The sequence below is a fragment of the Elephas maximus genome, chromosome 4, assembly GCF_024166365.1.
Source record: "Elephas maximus indicus isolate mEleMax1 chromosome 4, mEleMax1 primary haplotype, whole genome shotgun sequence".
Lineage (NCBI taxonomy): Eukaryota > Metazoa > Chordata > Mammalia > Proboscidea > Elephantidae > Elephas > Elephas maximus.
The window spans coordinates 93454857-93480392 of NC_064822.1; the positions used below are offsets into that span (position 1 = coordinate 93454857).

General features: G+C 37.9%; 1 protein-coding gene across 1 annotated transcript in view; it reads right to left on the bottom strand.

Annotated features, from left to right (window-relative positions):
• Nucleotides 1-3389, bottom strand: part of LOC126074698 (lysosomal alpha-glucosidase-like) — a 106775-nt gene extending 103386 nt beyond the window's left edge. The window contains exon 1 of the mRNA XM_049881514.1: nucleotides 3330-3389. Within this exon, the coding sequence (XP_049737471.1) occupies nucleotides 3330-3377 (48 nt within the window). The 5' untranslated portion in view covers nucleotides 3378-3389. The remainder of the gene's footprint in view (nucleotides 1-3329) is intronic.
• Between the last annotated feature and the right edge of the window lie 22147 nt (nucleotides 3390-25536).

Consider the following 25536-nt stretch of genomic DNA (forward strand, 5'->3'; position numbering starts at 1 on the left):
TAAAAAAATATATAGCAGACCCTAAAAAAATCCACTGGGACTGGAACATAGAGTATGTAGAAAAGGTTATAGGAGATAATGCTGGAGATGAGGGCAGGACAAGCTAATCAAGGGCCTTCATAAGGCAAGCTAATTAATTTGAACTTTTTATCCTTCAGTCCTGTGCAGCCCAGTATGGGAACCATTAGCCCTTAAAATGTGGTTAGACCAAATTGAGATATGCTATAAGAGTAAATTACATACCAGATTTTGAAGACTTAGTATAAAAAAAAAAGTAAAATATCTCATTATTTTTTATGATGATGGTATGTTGAAATAATAATGTTTTGAATATAAGGGGCTAAATAAAATATATTATTGAAATTAATGGCACTTTTTTTTTTTTACTTTTTCTTAAAGTGGGTACAAAAGTTTTTAAAATTGTAGCTAGCATTTTATTTCTGACAATGCTGCTTTAGACAATAGTTAGACGTTTAGCAGAGGAGCTACAGGTGGGATTTGCATTTTGGAATTATCCTCCTGGCAACAGTGTGAAAAACCATTTGTAGCAGAGCCAGACAGGAGGCAAGAAAACAAATTCCAAAGCCATTACAATAGCCCAAGGAGACAAGACGAAGGCTTGTTAAGGCAAGGGTGTTGGAGATGGAAACAGGAAGGCAGAGTCAACCCATGGACTTAGGGAATGAAGGATTGAGAAAATAACTTCCAAGTTTCTTGTTTGGATGTTTAGGTTAGTGATAATTCCATTAACTCAGAAGATTATAATAAAACTATTTGACTCAAGAAGTTTAGAAAAAAATGATTAATTCAGTATAGGATGTTGTGTTAGAGATGCTAACAGGACCTGAAGTATACATTTTCAGTAGGCAGAAAGAAATATGCTGGACTTTGAAAAAAACTGGATTGGAGATTTAAAAAAAAAAAACAGCCCATGATAACTGCTCCATAGGGTTTTCTTGGCAATAATCCTTCTGGAAGCAGCTTGCCAGTACCTTTCTTCCTTGGCACTGCCAGGTAGGTTCAAACTGCCAACCTTTAGGTTAATAGTCCAGCACAAACTGTTTGTACTACCCAGGGGTCTGGGATTAGAGATACCAAAAAAAAAAAAAACCTATTGCTTTCAAGTCAATTTCGACTCAAAGCGATCCTGTAGGACAGGGTAGAACTGCTCCATAGGGTTTCCAAGTAACAGCTGGTGGATTTGAACTGCAGACCTTTTGGTTACCAGTTAAGCTCTTAACCACTCTACCACCAGGGCTCCAGGATTAGAGATAGGGATCGGTAATTCATTAGTACATGTATAGTGTGTGACATCATAGGTACACATGACAGTACTAGGAAAGCTATCCTTGAAAAGAACAGAGAACCCTAAGGAACATCAACACGTAATGGAGGAAGAAAATGTCTGTCAAGAGATTAAGCCAAAGAAGTCAGAAGAATTAGAAGAGAACAAGGAGATATTGTTTCAAAAGCAAAGCAAGTGGAGATCAATGAGCGTAGTCACAAAGCTGCAGAGAGGTCCAGTGAGATAAGAAAAAGTGCCCATTTCATGGAATTTATTGGAGCTTATATGTATTATCTCATTTAATTCTCATAGAAACCCTATGAGGGAATTATTTTAATTATCCCATTTTAGAGAAGAGGAAAATGAAAGACACGGGGAAGTTAAGTAACTTGCCCAAGATCACACAGCGTGTCATTGATAGAGTATTCAAATCCAAGCCATTTGGTACTGGGATTCTCACTCATAATTCCAACTATACAGCTATATATAACTAGTTTACCATCTCCCCTGGTATACTAAATGAGCTAAGCAAAGTTGTATTATCAACAGGATTAAAATAAGATGAAAGAAAGTATTTATTTCTTTTGTTAAGATGTCTTCGAAGAAGTGAGAGGTTGCCCAGAAGACAAGGTAAATGGGAGTAACTTTTTCTTGATTTTTGTCACCACTCTTGCTGGCTACTCAAAGGCTTTTAGACTCAAAACAAGCCTGTTCTAGGAAGAGGTGCGGGGCATATGGGGTTACCACTCTAGTCCCCTAAGTCCTGCCGTAAGTATTCGCCATAGTGGGCAGGTACGGTGGGGACAGGAAGGCTGAAACAAGAAAGCAAAAAAAAAAAAAAACCACAAGAAAATGGCTGTCACTTTCAGCTTTTATAGCTTTCTCTGTAACTCCTTCTTCTCACTCTCAATGTAGTCTTTCCTAAGCCCAGTGAAGAAGCATCTGTATGGAGGAGACTTTGGGAAAGTGAAGCTACGTGGTCATTACAGGATCCCCCAAAGCCACAAAATTGGGTGCAGGCCTTGTTTCCAGTTTGGCCCAGTAACCTCCATCAGTCACTCCCTGGTCTCTTGGAGAACTGGGAAACTTTCCAAAGGAAATGTCCTTTTTTTATTATTAAGTTGTGAATTTGCTCCTGTTCAGATTCAGTGGCAGTCTTATAATAAATGACAATCTAGTAAGTATTATTGAAACAGGCCCTTCCATGGCCCACAAAATACCTACCTCCTCTCCCATTCTCTTGGTATAAATTCTGTAAGTATTTTATTAATCAGTTACTTCATTTGAGTTAGTAAGCATCTTATTTTGAACTATAAACATTCCCATGAATTTTGGTATTTGACCAATTTTACCCTTGAGAGAAGAGATCATTTGAGGAATGACAGTTTGAGGGAAAATGAGCAATAAATGGGCAGTGTATGTTGGGTACTATTTGTGTGCCAAATGCCTGATAGATATAGGGAAGGGGACAGAAGTGGAGTACATAAAGAAACATCTAGAAGAAGGATGATGGAAAGGGAGGCGGACACAGATGATAAGCCAAAGTCATTACTAAAAAGTTTTCCCAGAGTTTTGTCCTATGGGGAAGTTTTCCTTCAAACACCGACCCCCTCACAACCTAGTTCAGATTGGAGTGACTGGGAGCTGAGTACTTTTGGGAGAAGTGTCAAATGCTACAGGGCATATTTCAGAAGAAATAGAAAAGAGACACCTGGCTACAACTATGGGGGATGGGGGGAAAGGGGAACTCTAGAATATTTTTGGAACGTGTAATTTTATTTCAGGAAGCTTCTGACCTAGTTATGCCATGGGTCTCTTCTGTGTTAAGTACAGTACCTTGATAAGGTACTGATAAGGTATACAGGATTTAAAACCTTTACTTAATAAATTAAAATCAACTCAGAAGTGTTTACTTAAAGTAGGAACAATTAGCCATGAGATTGAAAAGCTAAAGGGTGGGTAATTCATAAATACACTAAGCATTCCTCCCGCTTCAAAGCCAGGGCAACGAAAACGTAAGCATTAGTCGCAGTGCTGTGCTCACCTCTGTGTACTGCTGGACAACATTTTCAGGACTGGGGCCAAGAAACATGTAAAAGTCAAGTATTCCTCCAATGGTCTGGAACATTATAGAAGGATGTGGGTTCAGAGTGACATCTGAGTAGAAAAAAAGCAGAGAATGAGCACAAATAAAACAAGTGGCAGAGATCACTGTTTTCATATTTCTACTATTTATATGCTACCTAGGCTAATAAATTGTATTAGGCATTATTCATAGCTTTGATAGCATCTAAGCATCTGCCAGAATTTGCCAATTCTGTACATTCAGTTTCATTTTCTTTACTAAAGAGTTCGGCAGGTCAGTTATCTACTGCATTTACACATACATATGTACACACAAGCGTGCACACACACACATACACACACGTTTATGAGAGAGTTAGCTTTTATTTAGACCCAAACACACAATTAAGGAAAACCACTGCACTGGCAGTACGTTTCAAATATTTCTAGACTGATTTAATGCAAAAAGGTCGCCTTGGCAGTGCTTGCATTGCTGAGATGCTGTGACAGATCCAGTGACACAGCATTACAGTGACATTTCTAACAGACGCTGCTTATTCAGATAGCTTCTGATTTCTCAGGTTATGTGCATTGAGCACTGTGGGCCTTAGCATTTTGCAATATATCACTGACTGTTTATATGTTTCACTACAAAATTGTCCATTTTGAAACAAAATGCTAAATTGTAGACAATCCCTCAATCTTTTTTGTACTAATTAATAAGTATTTTTAAAAGGAAGAAAAGGCAAATTTAGCATTTAAATTGGGCATTGGCTTCTTTATAACTGAGCCAGATAATCACACTACCTTGGGCATTGGAATTCAGGAGAAGAACACCATGAGCATTAAAATCGTTCTCTATGCACATATAAAAAGGATGAACTCCATAGAGGTTGTGAAATGCCTGTAAAAGGAAGAAATATTATGGTTTTTTATGACTTATTATTATTTTATTATCCTATCTCAACGAGATTCAGCTCCAACTAATGACATGGCAAAAAAAAAAAAAAGTGTAATTTACATTATGCAAGTAAAAGGCAAACTATTAAAAAAAACAAAGAGAATATAAATTTTTGAATTTGCCTTTATGATTTGATAAAAGCTAAAATGATTTCTGAGAGTAAATTTGTGGCACCTTATAGAAAATTCTTATTCATGGTCTCTTTCTTTCTATAAATGGACTTTTAAAATTAAGAATCTACATATATTCACACATTACCTTTGGGACTTGATCTCTGGAAAACATTCCATATTTGATATAATTCATGGAATGCTTAAAGGATGGGTGTTCGTGTTCACCAAATCCGTAGACTGAACTAGATGGGATAGTGGTCTTTATTCGAATAAACTGGTTGGAAAAAATCAGGCCTTCAAAAGATGTTTTCCACCTGTGCCAGACAGAAAAGCAGGGCAATGACTGTTGGCTCTTAATAAGAAATTCTTTTCTCAAGTAAGTGCTGGCTAAAAGAAAAAAAATTCTGCTAGTTTAAAAGGGGAATGAGAAAAATTGTAAGGGAGTCTGAGAGAAGGGTAAGGAATTCACATATACTGAGTATTTACTAAATGCTGATCCCTGAATTGGGTATATTAGCTATGACTTTTTACTAGGTCCTCACAATAACCTATGAAAAGGCATTATTATTGCATTTTACACATAAAGAAATAGAGATGCAAAAAGATGAAAGATTATGTAACTTGCCTAAAATTACATGAATAATAGTGCCAGCATTCAAAGTAAGCTTTATATGCTCAAATTTTTTTTTTAATATATTTTATCTGTTGACAGGTAAATAGGTCTTTCTTGAACTAAAAGTAGTCCATGGTCAAATAAAACTTGTGAAACGCTGAGTTCAACAAACCTATGTTTCTTTCCTATAGTATTGTTTCAGGGTTTTTAATAAGGCATAATGAATCTTCAAGAGGCGGCTATCGCATATGATATTTTTCAAATGTTATTGACTATAGGAACCTTTTTGCCCTAGAACACACTGTGGAAGCTAGGGTAAAATCATTTAAGGGGAAAGGAGAGAGCTGTGGGGTGGTACAGTACCAGTGGTCACAGCGGCAGGAGGACATCCATGCTGCTTCAGAACCCATGACCTCAGCACATCCTCTACTGCTTTCCAAAGCCTGGCCCTATTCCATGGGGAAGAGGCGGTCCTATGTTCACTACTAAAGTGTCTTGCATGCTTGAGGAGATTGCTGCTAAGTAATACTTAACATCTTCAGTGGAAATCACTCTTTTAGTGTTTTCTCTTTCTCATTCAAGGAATGTTTCCTGAGTGCTTGCTTGTGCCAAGCACTATCCTGGGCACCGGCAGAACACACAGAGGAATAAGAGGCAGGAACAGACAGATAATTACAACACAATGAGGTATGTGGAGATAAACAAGTACATGTTGATATGGGAGCCAAACAGGGGCACCTATCACAGTCTCAGAAGGTGAAGGATCAGGGAAAATTACTACTAGCAGGTCAGGTTCTGCGTATGAAAAGTAATGGTGTATATCAACTCTGTTTCCCATGGGGGGAAAAGCTGTTTATTCTTTTTCTTATGTTCTTAGTTGAAGGTAGATTTTTTAGATCCTAATAAACAAGAAAACTCATTTAATTTTTTGAGTCAACAGAAGTCTCAGAGCAAGTTTGGTCTTTCATATTTTTCTATCTTCTAAGTATCATAGCTTTCAACATATAGCTTTCTGATAGTTCATTAAAAACTTCACTTAGCCACAAAGACCTGAAATAAAGACCAAAATGCTACCATAGTGCTTTATGATTATTTGATACCAATAGTAATTATTTGCAGCAAAATTGTAAAATAATATTAACAGCACTTAAGAAAATGTCAGGTTTGAGTTCCAAAGAAATCATTCAGAAAAGGTGTACCCAAGGGTTATATTCAAAATATGAAAATTAGCATAGTACACGCTGACTAATCGGAACCCATGTGGGCCATAGGCTGAAGCAGAGACCTAAAGGCCCCCAAAGATGACAGGTATTAGCCCTTTGCTGGAACTTAAGGATATTTGAGGCACCCTGGTAGAGAGGCTGGTGGCGGTGGGTGGCAGGGGTTGGGGGGCAACAGAACAGCAGAGGAGTCATGGGACTAGGTCAGGGCAGCAGCTACTGACCAACTGTTATCCTAGTATTTCAACGTTCTAACAGCAGCTATGACCACAGTTGTTCCTGTTACTAAGAAACAGTCACCATACCACTGAGGAATTAATTTCTAGCTCAATTTGCCAAAAATCTTAAAGATAACTTTACCTCTCTGAAGATGTCTTTAAAAAATCAATTGGCTTTGACTTTTTACATAAAGAATGGCATCAATTAAACTTTAGTAGTATGCTATCAAAGGTCTCCGGGTGGTGCAAATGGTTTGCAAGCAGCTACTAACAAAAAGTTGGCAGTTCAAATTCACCCAGCAGCAACACAGAAGAAAGCCCTGATGAGCTACAGAAGAAAGGCCTATTGATCTATTTCTTTAAGATTGCAGCCATTGAAAACCCTTTGGAGCGCGGTTCTAATCGACTGGACAGCAATGGGTTTGAGGGCTTTTTTTGTTGTTTCTTTTTACTACACTATCAATGATCCTTCAAAAAGCTGTCTGTGCTACTATTTACAGAAGCATCTATGGTTTTCTTGGAATTATCTAAAGTATCCTTTATATATATAAGGCAAGCAGAACCAAGGGCATCCTACTGCATGTCTCATTACTTGAAAACTGAGACACAACCTGTTATGTATTCTATTAAGTGCATACTTAGGACCCCCTTTTCCTTAACAGAAAAGGAATTTAATTGTTACCCATATATTTCACATGCTAGTTGTTTTGAAATAGCCAGATTGCCTTAAACTGGTGGCATATTGTGGGTTTTTACTGCTAGTTCAATAGAACTGGAATAACTGATGTAAGAGGCGTAAGTGGAGTCTTGTTTAAGTCCTCTGTCTTCTGCTTCTCGTTATAACTTCCAATGTTTTCAGAGGGTTAAGGTCTACAAGTCTCTTGAGATTTTTCATAAGCTATATTACCAAATATTCTTTTCTACTTCACATTCCCCTTCAAGAACTTTATATACCAACAAATAATAATAGTAAATAAATAAAAAGGTAAAGGGAAGGAAAAAAATTTCCTCAAAAAAGAAGTAAATTTCACTGTTTATTCAGAAATGTTACCTACACTAAAAATTAAAATATTGCCTACATTAAAAATTGGGACCTTATCAGTCAAAAAAAAAAAAAAAACCTAGATTCTAATAAGTAAAAATAATAGCTGTACATCAATAATATTGACTGAATTTTTAAAAATAATATTCAGACAGCATTCTCTTTGTTTAAATGAAACTAAAATAATTTGAATACAGTTAAAATAATAACTGCTTACTTTTAAGTGTTGTATAAATGGAAGAACACTGACAAGATCAAATAAATAAAAGTTAATTAAAAGTGAAATAAAATTACCTTAATCTTTTCATTTATTTTTCCAAAGAATTAAGTCTCCATAATGCATTTACTCTAAGAAATGTCTCATATTTATTAATTATTTATGTTTAATCTCTCTTTTCAAGTAGTAAGAAGGGCACATGTGATGACTTATGTATGTAAATACTATTTTTTAGCATGAGAGGAAAAAGGTTGGTTGAGGCAAGACATATCTTTTTGAATGCATCAACAGATGATGGAATTCTAATCACATATATTGCAACTAATATCGTTGAGTACATTCCAAAAATGCCTGAACTCACATTATCCATAATGCTCAATATACAAAGCTTTAATGCTGAAATATTCCAATTTATTACAAATTGTCATCTGTGTAAAATTAAATGATGCAGGAAACATCAAAAACAGATGCAGGGAATACACAGAATCACTATACCAAAAAGAATTGGTCGATGTTCAACCATTTCACAAGGTAACATATGATCAGTAATCAATGGTACTGAAGGAAGAGGTCCAAGCTGCACTGAAGGCATTGGCAAAAACAAGGTTCCAGGAATTGACGGAATACCAGTTGAGATGTTTCAACAAACAGGTGTAATGCTGGAAATGCTCACTCGACTATGCCAAGAAATTTGGAAGACAGCTACAAATCCTCACAACTGGACCAATAAGCAACATCATGATCAATGGAGAAAGGGTTGAAGTTGTCAGGGATTTCATTTTACTTGCATCCACAATCAACAGCCATGGAAGTAGCAGTCAAGAAATCAAAAGATGCATTGCGCTGGGCAAACCTACTGCAAAAGACCTCTTTAAAGTGTTAAAAAGCAAAGCTGTCACCTTGAAGACTAAGGTGTGCCTGACCCAAGCTGAGGTGTTTTCAATTGCCTCACATGCATGTGAAAGCTGGACAACGAATAAGGAAGAGGGAAAAAGAATGGATGCCTTTGAATTACAGTGTTAGGGAAGAATATTGAATATATACCATCGACCGCCAAAAAAATGAACAAATCTGTCTTGGAAGGAAGTACAGAAAGAACGCTCCTTAGAATCAAGGATGGCGAGACTACGTCTCACATACTTTGAACATGTTATCAGGAGGGATCAGTCCCTGGAGAAGGACATCATACTAGGTAAAGTGGAGGGTCATTCAAAAGGAGAAAGACCCTCACAAAGATGGATTGGCACAGTGGCTGCAATGATGGGGTCAAGCAAGAGAAAAATTGTGAGGATGGCACAGGACCAGGTAGTGTTTCGTTCTATTGTACATAGGGTTGCTATGAGTCAGAAACAACTCAAAGGCACCTAACCACAACAAATCTGTGTACTCAAGCCTATTTATTAAAAAAGCTGTTCACAAGAGACAATCTTTTAGAAGTTATCTTTTGTAGTTCAAAAGAGAAGAGTCTACTTAGATTTTGAAAGTAATTATTAATTGCTTTACTACATCCTCCCCTCATCCCCAAACCAATTTCTTTAATACATTTAAATAATCATTTTCTAATTCAGGGTGTAAGCTTATAAAATTATAAGCCTTCTTTGTCACTAATAACCCATTGAAATTGTTGTGTATCTCTTCAAGAACAATTAAAACAAACATGTCTTCACATACCAAAAAAACCACACCTGTTGCTATCCAGTCAATCCTGACACATGGCAACCCCACGTGTTACAGAGTAGAACTGCTGCACAGGTTTTCTTGAAAGGGTCGGCAGTTTGAATCCGCCAGGCACTCCTTGGAAACTCTATGGGGCAGTTCTACTCTGTCTTATCGGGTCTCTGAGTCAGAATCGACTCGATAGCACCGGGTTTGGTTTTGGTTTTGGTTAATCTTAACAGAAGCAAATCGCCAACCCTTTCTTCTGCAGTGGGTTTAAACTGCCAGTCTTCAGGTTAGTAGTCAAGCACAAACTCCACTACTCTAGGTATCAAATGAATACCTGGGAAGAGAGTGCATAGAGGAAAAAAGAGAACAAATGGAATATGGTGCTCTGAGGAGGAGATTAAAATGGAATGCTTCTACCAGAGTTGGATTAATTCATACAAAGACCGCGAGGCCCATATTTGATGAGTCAGTAAGACTGAGGAAAACAAGGTAATAGGAAATGCAAAATGCTTCACCACCTTCCATATTTCTCTCTCATGTGAGCTACGTATGGATAGGAATTATAAAACCATTTTGATAATTCCTCCCTCGATTTCCTGTCATATTAGTCTTTTTATAACCAAAAGATATCTGGGGTGTTTTTATTGTTCTGTGCCTTCCTTATGGAATTCCCTCAAACTAAAAAGCCCACACTGCAACCAACTCCACCCTGAAATCTTATCTAACCCTTTCTGTCAGAATTAGAACCTCCATTTAAAGTCCTCAGTAGTCCCTGGATGGTGCAATGTAACTCAGTTAACTTGCTTGGCTGACAATAAAGAGAAAAGCAAGACAGAAAACGGAGGCCTTACCAGTTACATGAACCAATAAATTCCTTCTTGTTTAAGCTAGGAGTGCCTCTTAGATGAACTTGGCTGCTACTGAAAGTTTGGAGTCTACCCAGAGTCTCCTTAGAAGAAAACTTTAGTGATCTACCTCTGAAAAATCAGCCACTGAAAACCCTGTGGAGCACAGTTCTACTCTGACACACATGGGGTTGCCGTGAGTTGGACTGACTAGAGGACAAGTGGATTTTTTATCATGGGAAAGGTTTATACCTAGTATTTGGAAGCTCAATCCTGCCACTCATCCTTTTGATGCATAACTCACCAATCCACGGAGGAAGTCCTACAAAACAGCCTAATGAGAATGGGGTAATAAAACAAAGAATGTATTTACCACAAACTCAGGAACTTCACCACAGCAAGGCACGCTGGATGACAACGCAAACATAGCTCCATTGGCCCATTCATTATCCAGAAAGGATATGGAGGCAACACTTATCTCATGGCTACAACGACTACATGTGCAGGCACATTTTCTAAAGGGTCAAAAGTCAGCTTGAAAGATGCAATGCAGGGGAAGTACTTTCTCAGCAGAAATGAGCTCTAGTCTCAATTCTACTACTTATCGATGCAGAAAAGTTTCTTCAGGTTTCAGGGATTTGTGTATATAAAATGACAGGGCTGCTTTGGAATGTATCCTAGAGAAATAAGAGCCTTTACACGAACAGATATGTGCACACCCCTGTTCACTGCAGCACTGTTTACAATAGCAAAAAGATGGAAGCAACCAAGGTGCCCATGGACGGATGAATGGATAAATAAATTATCGTATATTCACACAATGGAATACTACCCATTAATAAAGAATAGTGATGAATCTGTGAAACATTTCATAATATGGAAGAATCTGGAAGGCATTATGCTGAGTGAAATTAGTCAGTTGCAAAAGGACAATATTATATAAGACCCCTATTATAAGAGCTTGAGAAATAGTTTAAACCAAGGAGAAAACATTCTTTGATGGTTATGAGAGGGGGGAGGGAGGGAGGGGGAGAGAGAGGTTTTCACTAATTTGATTGTAGATGAGAACTATTTTAGGTGAAAGGAAAGACAACACAGAGTACAGGAGAGGTCAGCACTATTGGACTAAACCAAAAGCAGTTTCCTGAATGAACTGAATGCTTCAAAGGCCAGTGTAGCAGGGGCAGGGGTTTGGGGACCATGGTTTCAGGGGACATCTAAGTCAATTGGCATAATAAAATCTATTAAGAAAACATTATGCATCCCAGTTTGGAGAGTGGCGTCGGGGGTCTGAAACGCTAGCAAATGGCCATCTAATATGCATCAATTGGTCTCAACCCACCTGGAGCAAAGGAGAATGAAGAACACCAAACAGACGGTAATTTTGAACCCAAGAGACAGAAAGGGCCACATAAAACAGAGACTACATCAGCCTGAGACCAGAAGAACTAGATGGCACCCAGCTACAAGTGATGACTGCCCTGACAGGGAACGTGACAGAGAACCCCTGAGGGAGCAAGAGAGCAATGGGATGCAGACCCCAAATTCTCATAAAAAAGACCAGACTTAATGATCTGACTAAGACTTGAAGCATGCCTGTGGTCATGGTCCCCAGACCGTCTGTAAGCCCAAGACAGGAACCATTCCCAAAGCCAACTCTTCAGGCAGGGATTGGACCGGACAATGGGATAAAAAATGATACTGGTGAAGAATGAGCTTCTTGGATCAAGTAGACACTTGAGACTATGTTGGCATCTCCTGTCTGGAGGGGAGATGAGAGGGCAGAAGGGGTCAGAAGCTGGCCGAATGGGCACTAAAAGAGAGAGTGGAAGGAAGGAGTGTGCTGTGTCATTAGGGGAGAGAAATTAGGAGTATATAGAGAAGTGTGTATAAATTTTTGTATGAGAGACTGACTTGATTTGTAAACTTTCACTTAAAGCACAATAAAAAAAAAATGACAGGACTGAGCAGGTTGGATCCAGATTGTTTTTTTTAGCCCCTCAATCTAAATATTTAAGACCCCCCAACATGTGTTGTAAAGCAATTGCAAAAGTCATTATATACATAAACAAAATGTGGTCTATACATACAATGAAATATTATTTAGCCATAAAGAGAATAAAGTTTTAATACATACTATGACATGGATGAATCTTGAAAACATTATACTGAGTGAAACAAGTTAGACACAAAAGGACAAATATTGTAAGAGCCCTGTAAAAATGGCGTGATGGCAGCGTCTGGCTGCCTCGTCTATCTACAGAAGTGGAAGGACAGAGAATCATTAACATCATCAACAGCCCAAGGCTGATTCCTATGAGGTGTAGTTCAACTATGCCTCCACCCTCCAACCTTTTTTTTTTTTTTTTTTTTACCAATTCTGACACCAGGCTTTCCCCACCCTCCCAGCACTCCCTACATCTTTGCTGGGTTCAAAAATTCATTGCAATGGCCACACAGAATTCACAGATAATACTCACGATTATGGGGTTTATTGGGAAGTAACAAGTTACAGCTCAGGTTCAGGAATGCTCAGGATACAGTTCTGTGATCAGGACAGACTCTTAGCTGTGCTGCAGGCAGACTTTCTCTGGCCCTCAGCCTCTTGGTCCTCTTGGGCCAGCCCAGCCTCTGCCCTGCTCAGGCAAGTGTTACAAAACTCTGCTGATAAGTACCCAGAGGCACCCCCCTCCACCAGCAAGTCTCCAGCAAGTTTCCTGCCCAAAGGGGCTTGGCTTTCTGGTTTCATGGACCAGGAAGCCCACTGGGCTGTCTCCTGTGCCTCTCCTGGTTCAGCTGCTCTGCTGCCACCATTTGCTGCTGCTTCTTGCCATCTCGCTGTCTCCAGTGCTACAGCTCTCTGTCTCTTGGGACTAGGAGATCTCAGCACAGGGATCCCAAGTCCAATGGACACACTCCACTCGTAGCTCTTCTTTCTTGGTGGTGGTGTGGTCCCCTCTTCTGCCTCTGGGATGGCTCATTTTAACCCTTGCAGGGGGCCAAACTGACCAATCCCCTTGTTAGGGTTCCATACACTTTATATGCATGGCCCCACTTCCACAAGGGTGCCGTGCACATTTTGCACTATTAGCAAGTTATCTAATCCCCTTTGAGGGCCCTGAGCACCTTGTTTGCATAGCACCACCCAGTCATTTGGTGAGAGTTACAAAGGCTATAGCTAGAAGAGCCATATTAAGTAATTCACTGCACAGTAAGCTCACTTGTATAAAAGATTAAGAACAGGCATGTACAGAGATCAAAGTTTATTAGTGGTTACCAGGATCTGGAGAGATAGTGGAATGGGGAGTTTTTGCTTAAGGAATACTGAATTTCTGTTTCGGGTGATAAAAACGTTTCAGAAATGGACAGTGGTAATGGTAGCATGGAAACCCTGGTGGTGGAGTGGCTAAGTGCTATGGCTGCTAACCAAAGGGTCAGCAGTTCGAATCTGTCAGGCACTCCTTGGAAACTCTATGGGGCAGTTCTACCCTGTCCTATAGGGTTGCTATGAGTCAGAATTGACTCGATGGCAATGAGGTTGGTTTTTTTGGGGGGGATTTAATGGTAGCACAAAATGGTGAATGTAATTAATGTTACTGAACTGTACACTTAAAAATTATTGAAATGGCAAACTTTTGTTGTATATACATATATTACCACAATAAAATGTTATATATATGAAAGCCATCATATCCAGAATTTAATTATGAACCCAGATCAGCCATCAACTTGGCTGCTTCTGTGCCCAGGTACTATATAACTTGGCCTTCCCTTCTGTTACAATGGATGAACTGCCTGAGCTGCTATGATGAACTCCTCCAGCAATTCACTAGATTCCAGCCTCTCTCCTCTTTCTCTTGTATTGTCAAACTTTTCCTCTTCTCACAATCTTTCATATCATCATACAAACATGTTGTTATTCTTCTCACCATAAGGAAAAAACAAGCAAAACTTTTTTTTTCCCTCTTGATCTCACTTTATACCATTTCTCTCTTCCTTGAAATCAAACTTCCCAAAAGAATTGTTTACCTTGGTCTTTTCAATTTCTCTTTCCACTCTCTAAGATACTCTTCTTGGGTATATACCTCTGCTGCTCTACTAGAAGTGCTCTTGTCAAGAACAGTTGATGAACTACAAGTTGCTATAACCTGTGTTCAATTCTCAGTCTTCATCTTATTTAATCTATTGGCAGCATTGACAGAATTAATCACTCTCTCCTTCTCAAGACACTTTTTGCATTCTCCTCAGTTTTGGTGAAGCAATTCCAAATTTCCCTAATTTCATTACAATTGTATCTTATTCTTTTCCATCTCTAAAATGTACTTACACGATAATGCACAATTATTCACTGGTATTCACTTATTGAACATTTAGTACATCCTTGGATATGTGCAGCACGTAAAAATGAACCAAACACTGACTGCCACAAAGGAGATGAAAATGCAGAGGGGAGACAAGACAGCAAGGTGAACAAAGGGAGTAAATATGATGCAAGGTAGAAAATATAAGATTTAAAGAAAAGTACAGATTTGGTGCTACTGAACTTAAGAAGAGAGACTTCTTCCATGTATGGTGTTATAGATTGAATTGTGTCCCCCAAAAATGTGTGTAAACTTGGCTAGGCCATGATTCCCAGTATTGTGTGATTGTCCACAATTTTGCCATCTGATGTGATTTTCCTATGTGTTGTAAATCTTACCTCTATGATGTTAATGAGGCAGGACTCAATCTAGAAGATTAGGTTGTGTCTTAAATTAATCTCTTTTGAGATATAAAAGAGAGAAACGAGCAGAGAAATAGGGCACCTCGTATGACCAAGAAACAAGAGTCAGGAGAACAGTGCATCCTTTGGACCCAGGGTCCCTGTGGTGAGAAGCTCCTAATCCAGGGGAAGATTGATGACAAGGCCCTTCCTCCAGAGCCGACAGAGAGAGAAAGCTTTCCCCTGGAGCTGATGCCCTGAATTTGGACTTCTCACCTACTGGACTATAAGAGAATAAACTTCTGTTTGTTGAAGCCATCCACTTATGGTATTTCAGTTATAGCAGTGCTGGATAACAAAGACATATGGCAATCAGCCAATGCTTCATAAAGAAGGTAGAATTAAATATGAGAAGAATTTGGATATGCAAAGGCATTTGAGAAATAGGAAACAGTTGAGCAAATGTGGAAAGTAAGAAAATGTAGGACAGGTCCCCAAAACAGAATGTATCTCAGTTTGGTTGGAACATAGGCTTGTTCCCAAAAAGGAAAACACTGGGAAATTTGGGTGGGGTGCAGAGGTATGAATTAAATTTTGCACATTGTAAGTTTGAGGAACTAGCAGTAAAAGGGATTTATCTTACAGGAGGCTAGGAATATGGGATTAGAGTAAGTCAAAGCTTGAGATAGAGATTTAGATGTTTGCAGAATACCAAAAAAACAAACCCATTGCCATCAGGTCGATTCCAACTCATAGCGACCCTATAGGACAGAGTAGAACTGCCCCATAGAGTTTCCAAGGAGCACCTGGTAGATTCAAACTGCTGACCTTTTGGTCAGCAGCCATAGCACTTAACCACTACGACACCAGGGTTTCTGTTTGCAGAATAGAGGTGCAGAAAAAGCCAAGCCATTATCAAGGGAAAAAATGAAGAGAGAAGAGATGAGGAATAAAAGTGAAATTATTCAGGGCTGTTTTCTATGTGGCTTTCTACATACATATCAGTATGGAAATTTTCATTCAAGTTCACAATTTGTTAAGTACAATTTTTGTTGTGGATGCTGAAACAAACAAAAGATGAAGTCCCTGCCCTCCAGCAACTCAGATTCTAGTAGAAGAAAGTAAACACATAAAACAAACAAATAAAATCATAAGTAATTTTCAAGTATTGATAAGAAAATAAAATGCAGACTTGCAGAACAGAGAGAAGGGGGTTCTAAGTGCTGTTTTTTAGCTACCACTACCAGTTATGGGGAGCCCTGGTGGAACACTGGTAAGTGCTATACTGGTAACCAAAATGCTGGTGAGCCATTCAAATCCACCACATGTTCCTTGGAAACCCTACGGGGCAGTTCTACTTTGTTCTTTAGGGTTGCTGTAAGTCAGAAATGATGGCAATGGGTTTTTGGACCATTTATGAATACATGTTTTGCCTATATTATCTCATTAAAGCCTTAGTTAAAAAAAAAAGATCTTACAGAAAAATAAGTTAGGCTTAAGAGAATTTAAAGTATTTTTTGAGTTCACACAGCAACCTACGTGGCAAGGCTGAGATTTGGACCAAATTCATCTATATGCTTATCTACTAGGAATTTCTTAGTTCTGAATATGAATATGTGCTTTATCTCTGAGAAGGTTATGTTACCACTCCTAGGCTTTGTAAGGCATGTGTTTTGAGCTTGTTTTCCTTCTATATGATGAGTTTGTTTAGCCACTGCAATCTCTTTTCATCTTTTCCACTGTGACCAAAGACATGCAGCTCAAACTACCTCAAAACTTACTGGATCAGAATATCAAAGATACATTATTCCTCACAATTGCCTACACAGTTCTTTTGCTGGTCTTGGCTGGTTTTGCCTCCATGGCTACAGTCACTTGGTGGCTTGGCCGGGCCTGGTTGATCAGGACCTAGGATTCTAGCTAGGATGGCTGGAATAGGTGGGATAACCAGACTTCTCTTGTCACATGGCATTTCATCCAGGTTCTTCGCATGCCACAGGAGTGTTCCAAGGGCACAAGAGTGGAATCTGTAAGCCCTCTTGAGGCCAAGGCTCAGAAATCATACAGAATCTCTTCTGTCACATTCTATTGATTTTAGCAAGTTACAGGGCTAGCCCAGAGTCCAAGAATGATGAATTAGACTCCACCTCTTGATGGGAGAGGTTGAAAAGCATTTGTGGCCATTTTTAACCCATTGTAGATTATTTACATTCTTCCCACATGCACATATAGTTGCCCCCTCCTAAGATTCTCAAGAGTCTCAACCCATTACAGAATCTCACTCAACATCCATGATTTTGTCTGCCATCCCACCAGCCTTTGTAAATTAACTCCTCACATTCTTTTCCAGGCTCTGCCTCTCACTGAGTCTCAAAGTCAATGATAAATAATTTGTTTTATTACAATGGCACCCCATTTCTAGGTACTAACTTCTGTATTAGTTGTCAGCTTCTGCATAACAAGCCACCCCAAAATTCAGTGGCTTAAAAATTACATATTATTTCTCATGATTGTGTGGATTGACTAGGAAATGATTCTGATCTTACAAATAATATAGGAATAAGTGGGACTGATGTTCCTTGTGCTCAGAAAGGAACCAGCTGTCAGATCAGCTGGGGTTGGATGATTAAGAGAGTCTCACTCACAAGTCTGGGAGCTCAGCTGGGATGTCTGGAACAAGTAGGATGGCTGGGCCTTTCTTTCTATGTAGACTTTCATCTCTGGCTTTTTTACATGATGGAAGAAGTAGTCCAAGAGAGTAATAGGAGAAATAGCAAAGCCTCCTGAGGCCAGGTCTTAGAAATCATACAAATCACATGTAATTTCCGTTGATCAAAACATATCAAAGTGCCAGCCCAGATTCAAGGGGTAGGAAAATAGACTCCACCTCTTTATGGGAGAAACTACAAAGAATTTGTGCCTATTTTTAATCCACCATAGTTAGGAATTCAGTGTGGCTCCATAAAATAGAAACAGCTAAATGGCTGGTAAAAACATTGACAACTGTGGCACTGACTTCATCAGAACCAGTTGAATCATCTCAGTTATTGAATTAAGAATATCTTTACTTTCTATATAGGCATAACCACTTTATAATTCAAGGTTATATATTGAAAAAAATTGGATGATGATGGTATACACACACACGTGTGTGTGTGTGGTTTCTTTTTTTTATGGCACAAGTAAATAAGACATTGAAATCCATATTTGGCACTTTATATTCTTTTGCATAATATTGATAACTTGGCCTAATTTAATTAAAATAATCAGTATTACACTGGATTATTAAGTATGTGTTTTTGATTATCACAAAGCTATCACAAAGTTAAAAATATCATCATTGATTAATACTAATAACAGTGAAAATAGTAACCTATGTTTATTGAACATGCATTATGTACCAGTTCAATTAAATTAGAATTTTGAAAGAAAACACAGGATTTTAAAACTGAACAGTAACCATCCTTATAATTCAATTTTCCTGTATGTGCAGTTTAATAGGAACCCAGAAAATTTTTTCCTATAGTACAGATAGCTTTTTTAGTATTCTAGGTTTGCTAACTCCATAACCTTCATCACTTCTCCAAGCATGCATTCCTTCCAAGGACAAAACTTAGAGCATATTAATGTGAATAGTACTTACAATACTGTTCCTGTAATTTTTCTTACTATTCTGAATTGAAGGAATGAATCATTTAGAAATTCAACGTTATAGTTGGGGTTCTCAGCTGTGTTTGTGGGAGAATCAATATTGAGTGGAACTTCAAATCGTTTATTATTGGGATCATAAATCTAAAACAGATCAGAAGAGAAAAATTTTTGTATCAATTAGAAAAACAAAATGATCCAATTCTAATGTTACCAAATAGTGAAATAGGAAAAATTGTAGTTATCTCCATAACAAGACATTATGAGGTTCTTAATCACCTAGTGTTATGACATTTAATATCTTCCATTAATAACAGTGTACTAATAAAAAATACAGACTGTCAATACACCCACCTTAAATCGGATCCGATCCTTGGTATGATATTCTATATCCATTGCAATTGGGGAAATATCATCTCCAAACAGGGATATAGCGTCATGTTTACTTAATATCATCCTATAAGATAAACCAATTTTATTAGCCCAAATGAAGCATATTTATTTTCACAAATGAGTGAAATTTCTTGGGTATAGAGAATGTTGATTAACAAGGAGACAAACAATTTACTCTAACAGGGAGGAGAAAATTAGGATAAGAAATGTCTTATTAAGAGCAGTGGATTTTAAACACTGGAATGATAATAAGAAAAATCAACTAGTTTCTTTCCCTCATATCTCTAATAATAGAAAAACTGCAATAATAAAAATAACAAATAATTGTCATCTAACTTAATATTGATACAATTTTCCCCATAGTAAAATTGGAATAACTAACCCACGGTTTTCCTCTCGTTATGTTCAGTTAGAATGGACTATTTTTGACTTTTAAAAACTAGGTTCATATTCGCTGGACAATCACTGAAGCCCCAGGCACAGTCCATTTTTTCGCAGTTCTCTCCCCCCTCCTTACCTTGCACAATTGTCAGAACCTATCACATACTTCTCAGCTGCTAGAACCTCCAATTCAACACCACCATCACCATCATCACCACTACCCACTCCAGCCAAGCCTTCCAACTTCAGGTTCAGGGAAAGAGGCACTCTTCTGCTCTACTATCACTCAGGGGAAACCCTGGTGCTATAGTGGTGAAGAGCTATGGCTACTAACCAAAAGGTCAGCAGTTCGAATCCACCAGGTGCTCCTTGGAAACTCAATGGGGCAGTTCTACTCTGTCTCATAGGGTCACTATGAGTTGGAATCAACTCGACAGCAATGAGTTTGGTTTGGTTTGGATCACTCAGGTAAATTCTTGATTAGGACCACCATTTTGGTCTAGTGTGGGAAAGCTCTGCTTACTTGCAGCACTGTTTTGCTCTGGAACATCCTTTCTGCATTTCAAAGGCCTGATTTACAAAGAATCCATTCAGATTTAGGGAAACACCTAACGTGATCTGGTGGTCAAACTGAGATTTAATGAAGCAGAAGGACACTTGACAATTCACTAAGAGTCCAAACGCCAGTGTCTTCACAGTCTAGACCACCAATGGCGTATTTATGAATGTCTTGCCCACTGTCCTTCTGCTTCTCAGGCAACTCTTTTCATGTAATCTCTGTTCCCACTCAGAATTTAATTTGGTTATAATCTAATTTATCTGATTTTTACCTTTTTTTTTTTAATTCAATTTTATGGCTCATTGCTCTTAACTCATGCTGAGCTCCTTTTATTTTAACTTCAGATTTTAACCTGCATTCAAAAAATTTCCCAAAATAGCCTTTGCTCAAATCTGTAAAAACTCAAATAAAAGGCAAATTTAGAATAACAGAAAATAACATATAATGTAAGTGAGCTCAATCAAGTTTTTTTTTTTTTTTTGAGTCCGTAAAGTAGGTTAGTTTCCTCATTGCAGAGCACTTTCAAAGTCCAGAGCAACAAAAACAAAATGTAATGATATTTTTTCTTCTTTTCTTTCAATTTGGAAGTCCTTCTACTTCTGAGACTACTCTGCCCAACCTTGCTGTAAATTAGCCTGTCTTAGGCCAGATCTCACCCTCTGCTTCCTGCTGTTCTATCTGTAGCCATTTTTTGCCTTTGTTCTTAAAGAGCTCAGTCCTCCAAACCCATACTTTTGAGGATCATCATTAAATTTTATATTACTTCCTGGTAAGAAATGTAAGTGAAAAACAGATTTTGACACAGTTTTCAAGCCCTGGTCTTGCAATCTAAAGAAAAAATAGCTCATAGATTCCAAATACAAATTGAGGAAAAGTCAGTTTTCATAACACTCTGCTGAGTTCCAACTAAGTAAGTGCCACAATTTTACCCATTCCATGTATTACCTAGAAAACTATCCAGTTCTTCAAAATCAAGAATTAGTCTCCAAAAGCGGGCACATGAATATTTTTTCAGTGAGATTTTACCCAATAAAACTGGCTTTTCTCTTGACAATCTTAATTGAAGGAAAATGACTATCCTTTTTTCCTTATAAAAGTTAAGTGTATCATTGGCATTTGAGTTATTTTTGTGCTAATTAGAATAATTATTCTTATCACATTAAAATGTGATTTCTGATCTTATGAAATAGTTGCTGTTAAGGGCAGTTTTTCAGTCTAAGTTTTTTATCTCATTTCACTGAAAATTAATTGCTGTGTCACGTTTCAAAGAAATCCTCGTGGTGCACTGGTTGAATGCTTGGCTGCTAACTGAAAGTAGCGGTTTGAACACACCAGCCTTTTTTTGGGAGAAAGATGTGGCAATCTGCTTCTATAAAGATTTACAACCTTGGAAACTCTATGGGGCAGTCCTACCCTGTCCTGTAGGGTCCCTGTGAGTCGGAATTGACTTAGCTGCAATGGGACAGGTCATGTTTCACAAAAGATATGCAACAAAAGGAAGGAAAATCATATTGCTAAAAGATTGGCATGATAGCATAAAAGACAACAGTTTCACCTTAACCTGGCTTGTTTGCAGTGAGTCATCCCACTACACAAAATAATGAGCATTTCCAGCTATTCAGCAGGACCCACAAAACAGAGAAACAAGTGAGCTGTGACAGTAAGCTAGAAAAAAAAAAAAAAAATGATTAGGAAGCAAAAAGTCATGTATTTTAGGGTTTGATTCACCCTGACGGCTCAGGGCCCTCAGAATAGAGGAAATAAAATTAGAATGTATTCTCTGAGGTGACATGTGTAACAAAAACACAAGGCTGAAGCAGAAATTTTAGATGGTGCCTAGGAAATATGTACCTCCATCCTTTAGCTGTCTTTTGAGGTTGGTCATTTAAAGTGTAGCCATATCGACCCTCTGTTGGGTAAAAGCACCAGGGCACACTGGCAAGGTTTGTAGAACACCACAAACAGCCTTTAGCTTCACAGGTGTCTTGAGAGGCTCCAGGTTGAGGATGACAATCAATGCGCTTATGAAAAGGAAATCTTGTGATGCATTCAGCCTCTTCTTTGGAGTTATAGAAGCAAAATGGAACAGTGGCATTGTCAGTGGGACACCAGTGACATCCTCGGTTCTCACAGGAAGCTTCATTTGCCCCTGGATCTGGATAACAGTCAACTCGTTGAGAAACAGGTGCTGTAGAACATGAATCGACTTTCTCAAAACACCAAGGGACGCCTCGAGTTTTAAATGGAGACCAGCAACAATCCCTAGCTAGACAATTGGCTTCAGAGGCTCCAGGATCAGGGTGACAGTCCTTACGGAGGTGAGGGGGTAGAGAAGCTGAGCACAGACTTGAACTCACAGGCTGGGCTAGAACTGAACCAAGAAAGAAAACAGAACAGGGTAAATGAAAAGGTGTCAAGAAAATATTACAATCCAGCTTTTAAAAAGTATCTCTCAGTTTCTTAGACTGTGAGTGGAATAGTCAGTGATACTAAAAACTACTATAAATCTGTCAGCCTAGATAAAACAAAGCAAAGTAAATCTGTCACTTTAAAAACCAGCACTAACATTTAAAGAATGTATAAGGGGAGCCTAGCACATATTTATATTCAAGAAATAAAGGAAAGCATCACACTCTACTGGCACCAACTTGAAAGGATTCTTAATGTCATAAAATAGGACAATTTGAAACCCCAGAAGATAAAAAGTTGACTTGAAAGATAGAAAGACAGATAAATAGAAAAAAACTCATTACACTGAAAATTGATAGCTGAAGGAAAAGAATCATACATTTATCCTTTTTTTCTTCCATAAGTTCTATTACAGGTTTACCAAATAGTTGATAAGGCCATTTTTAAAATAGAACTTTAGCTAATTAATGCATAAGAAGTTATAAAATTAGAAAATCCCGACTTTACAACTCTCACTGAGATCATCCATATAGACGATTCCATATAGGGTCATCAATGAGTAGTAAAACGATAAGGTGAAAGTTGATGAAGAATTTTAAATGGCAGGGTCAGGCTGACACCATACCGTCCCACTGATTAATCCTAGCATCACTGAAAGTGAGAAAAAAAGTGATATTGGCTCCAGTCAACTCCAGAATGTGGGACTTTCTTTAAAAAAAAAAAAAAGTGGTTTCTCCAAAGTATCAACGGCATAAAGGAAAAAGGTGGACGGGATTGTTGTAGAATAAAATAGGCTTCAGAACCTGAACAGCCAAAAGCAAAGAGGGGAATCTATGAGCTTTGATGGAAAAAGTTACATCTATTTTCACTAACTAAAATTTAGCATTTCCTTCAATTATGAAAGTAGGCAACAAACCACAGCAGTATTAGCAGCACATGCCACTTGTCACAAATAGAAACTAGATATTTCAGATATTTTTGCATCGCATTACAGTTCTTACAGATAGCTCATAATATTAAGTTTATCATAACTTTGAAATTATGGTAGTTATAAAACCTGATGCTGTATCTTGTTAACAAAGCACATATATTGGTGTATCACAAATTTGTTTTTTAAAAATATTTGATAAAGATTTTCAATATAGTTTATTTTGTAATCCTATATATTTTTTAAAAATTTGAGAAAGGGTCCCTAGGCTTCGTCAGATTCCTTTGGCATGTGTATATGCATGTGTGCATGCACACACACACATACACAATGTTGAGAACACTTACAAGACTATCTGTGCTCACCTACCACCAGGAAAACCATCATGTATGCCCAGGAGTATGGATGTTGTGCTTAGAAGACCATGGCTCCTACTCACATGATTGAATTGGGAAACTTACCCTACAATTCTCCATAATACAAAATGCCAACTCCAACAAACAGAAAACTTCAATTTCTCACTTCCATTTCTCAAAATTCAAGCCAAGCAAATAATATCATTAAATGAACAACTTCATGCTTAGACATCTAGGCATAATACTAATTTACCTTCATCAGTGTTAGTTTAATCTGTACTATTTCTGTCCACCTGAGCTTCCCATTCAATATCTCCTGCTTATCACTGCAATTCTCATCACTGCTCCTCTGCCCTTCCCCAATTTCCCTTCCTTCTCCATCAATTGTAGGGATTTCCTCCTGGGGTCAACCGTGGTGCTAGTACTCACTACCCATATGACTTTAGGTAAGATACTCAAACTTTCTAAGCTTTCTATTATATTTTAAACAACAATGACAAAACTTAGCTTATAAATTATTATTATTGAGTAAGCTAATACAGAGTATGTAGTAATATATAATATGTAGATATCATGATTAAAGTAATGAATCCTAGCTCCACATTATCCAAGTTTGAACCTCATTTTATGGGGCTTTTGTGAGATTAAATCAGTTAATACGTGTAAAGATTTTGATCAGCAACTGGCACATGGTAATGCCTCTTAGTATGTTAGCTGTTAATTTACATAAACATTTTACATATATACTATATATCTTTCACATACACATAGTGCTTAAAACAGTAAACAGGCATGTACTAAAAACGCTTAACTGTTATTCATAACAGGAAATCCTTAAAGTCCATTGGAAATTCATCAAGAGATACTAAACACTAAATATTAGGTCATTGATTTATCAGGTTTTTTTTTTTTGTATTAGGCTTTGATAACAAATTTGTTAAAAGAAAAAAATTATCACAAGGTAAATTACTTACCTCCCAGAACCATGGAACAAAAAAGGAGGAATCTTACAGTCTTCGCGGTTCCAAAAAAGTGATACTTGTTCATGGCATGTGATGTATTTATATGGGACAACTTGAACAAATTGCTTTGACCTTGATTTTTTTTTCTAAAGAGCAATGAGGTATAACCCAGGCCAAGAACAATTCCTTGAAAGTCTTCCCACAAGATTACCAGTGGCTGGCACTACCATGTAATGGAAAGACATGAGATTAGTGCACAAATGGCTTGGGGTTTAATCTAGCTCTCCACAGGCTGTGGTAGCCTGGGTGTGTCATTTAACCTTTAGGAACTGAGGTTCCTTCATCTGTAAAAGGGACACAATACCTGACCTGCCTATCTCATGGGGTTGGAATAAATATCACAGATATAACAATGCTCTAGTAATGCAAACCTCGATGAAAAACATCAACCACTTTCTTATCTGACATGACCTAGGTTTCTTGACCTACTAAAGGGATTAAGAACAAGCTAAGACAAATTGCAAATAAATTTCAATTTTTCTTTCAAGTGAATATCATTTTTTCTTCTAAAACTTTCAAATTTCCAGTTCTGTATTTTAAGCTATTCCTAGCTGATCAAAAATCAATCACTGTACTTCGGAGGTCAACACAGCAGGGTTGGGAGAAGGAGTTAACTTAGAAGACAACCCCAGTTAACCAAAGTCACAAAATAATCATTTTTAACCCCCCGCCCCCACTATCAGTGAAGGATGATCATCCTACATGTAGACAAATGGGCAGCTGCATATATGGTGAACTCTAGGAAACTACCCCTAGTGTTTTTAGGAAGCTATCTACTAGTGTTCTTCCCCTACACTAACAAACCACAGCATGAGACTTTTTCTCCAAACCAGAAAGTCCTGCTGATAGAGGCACAAGGGCTAAGAATTGTGTTTTTAGTGAAAATGATCAGATT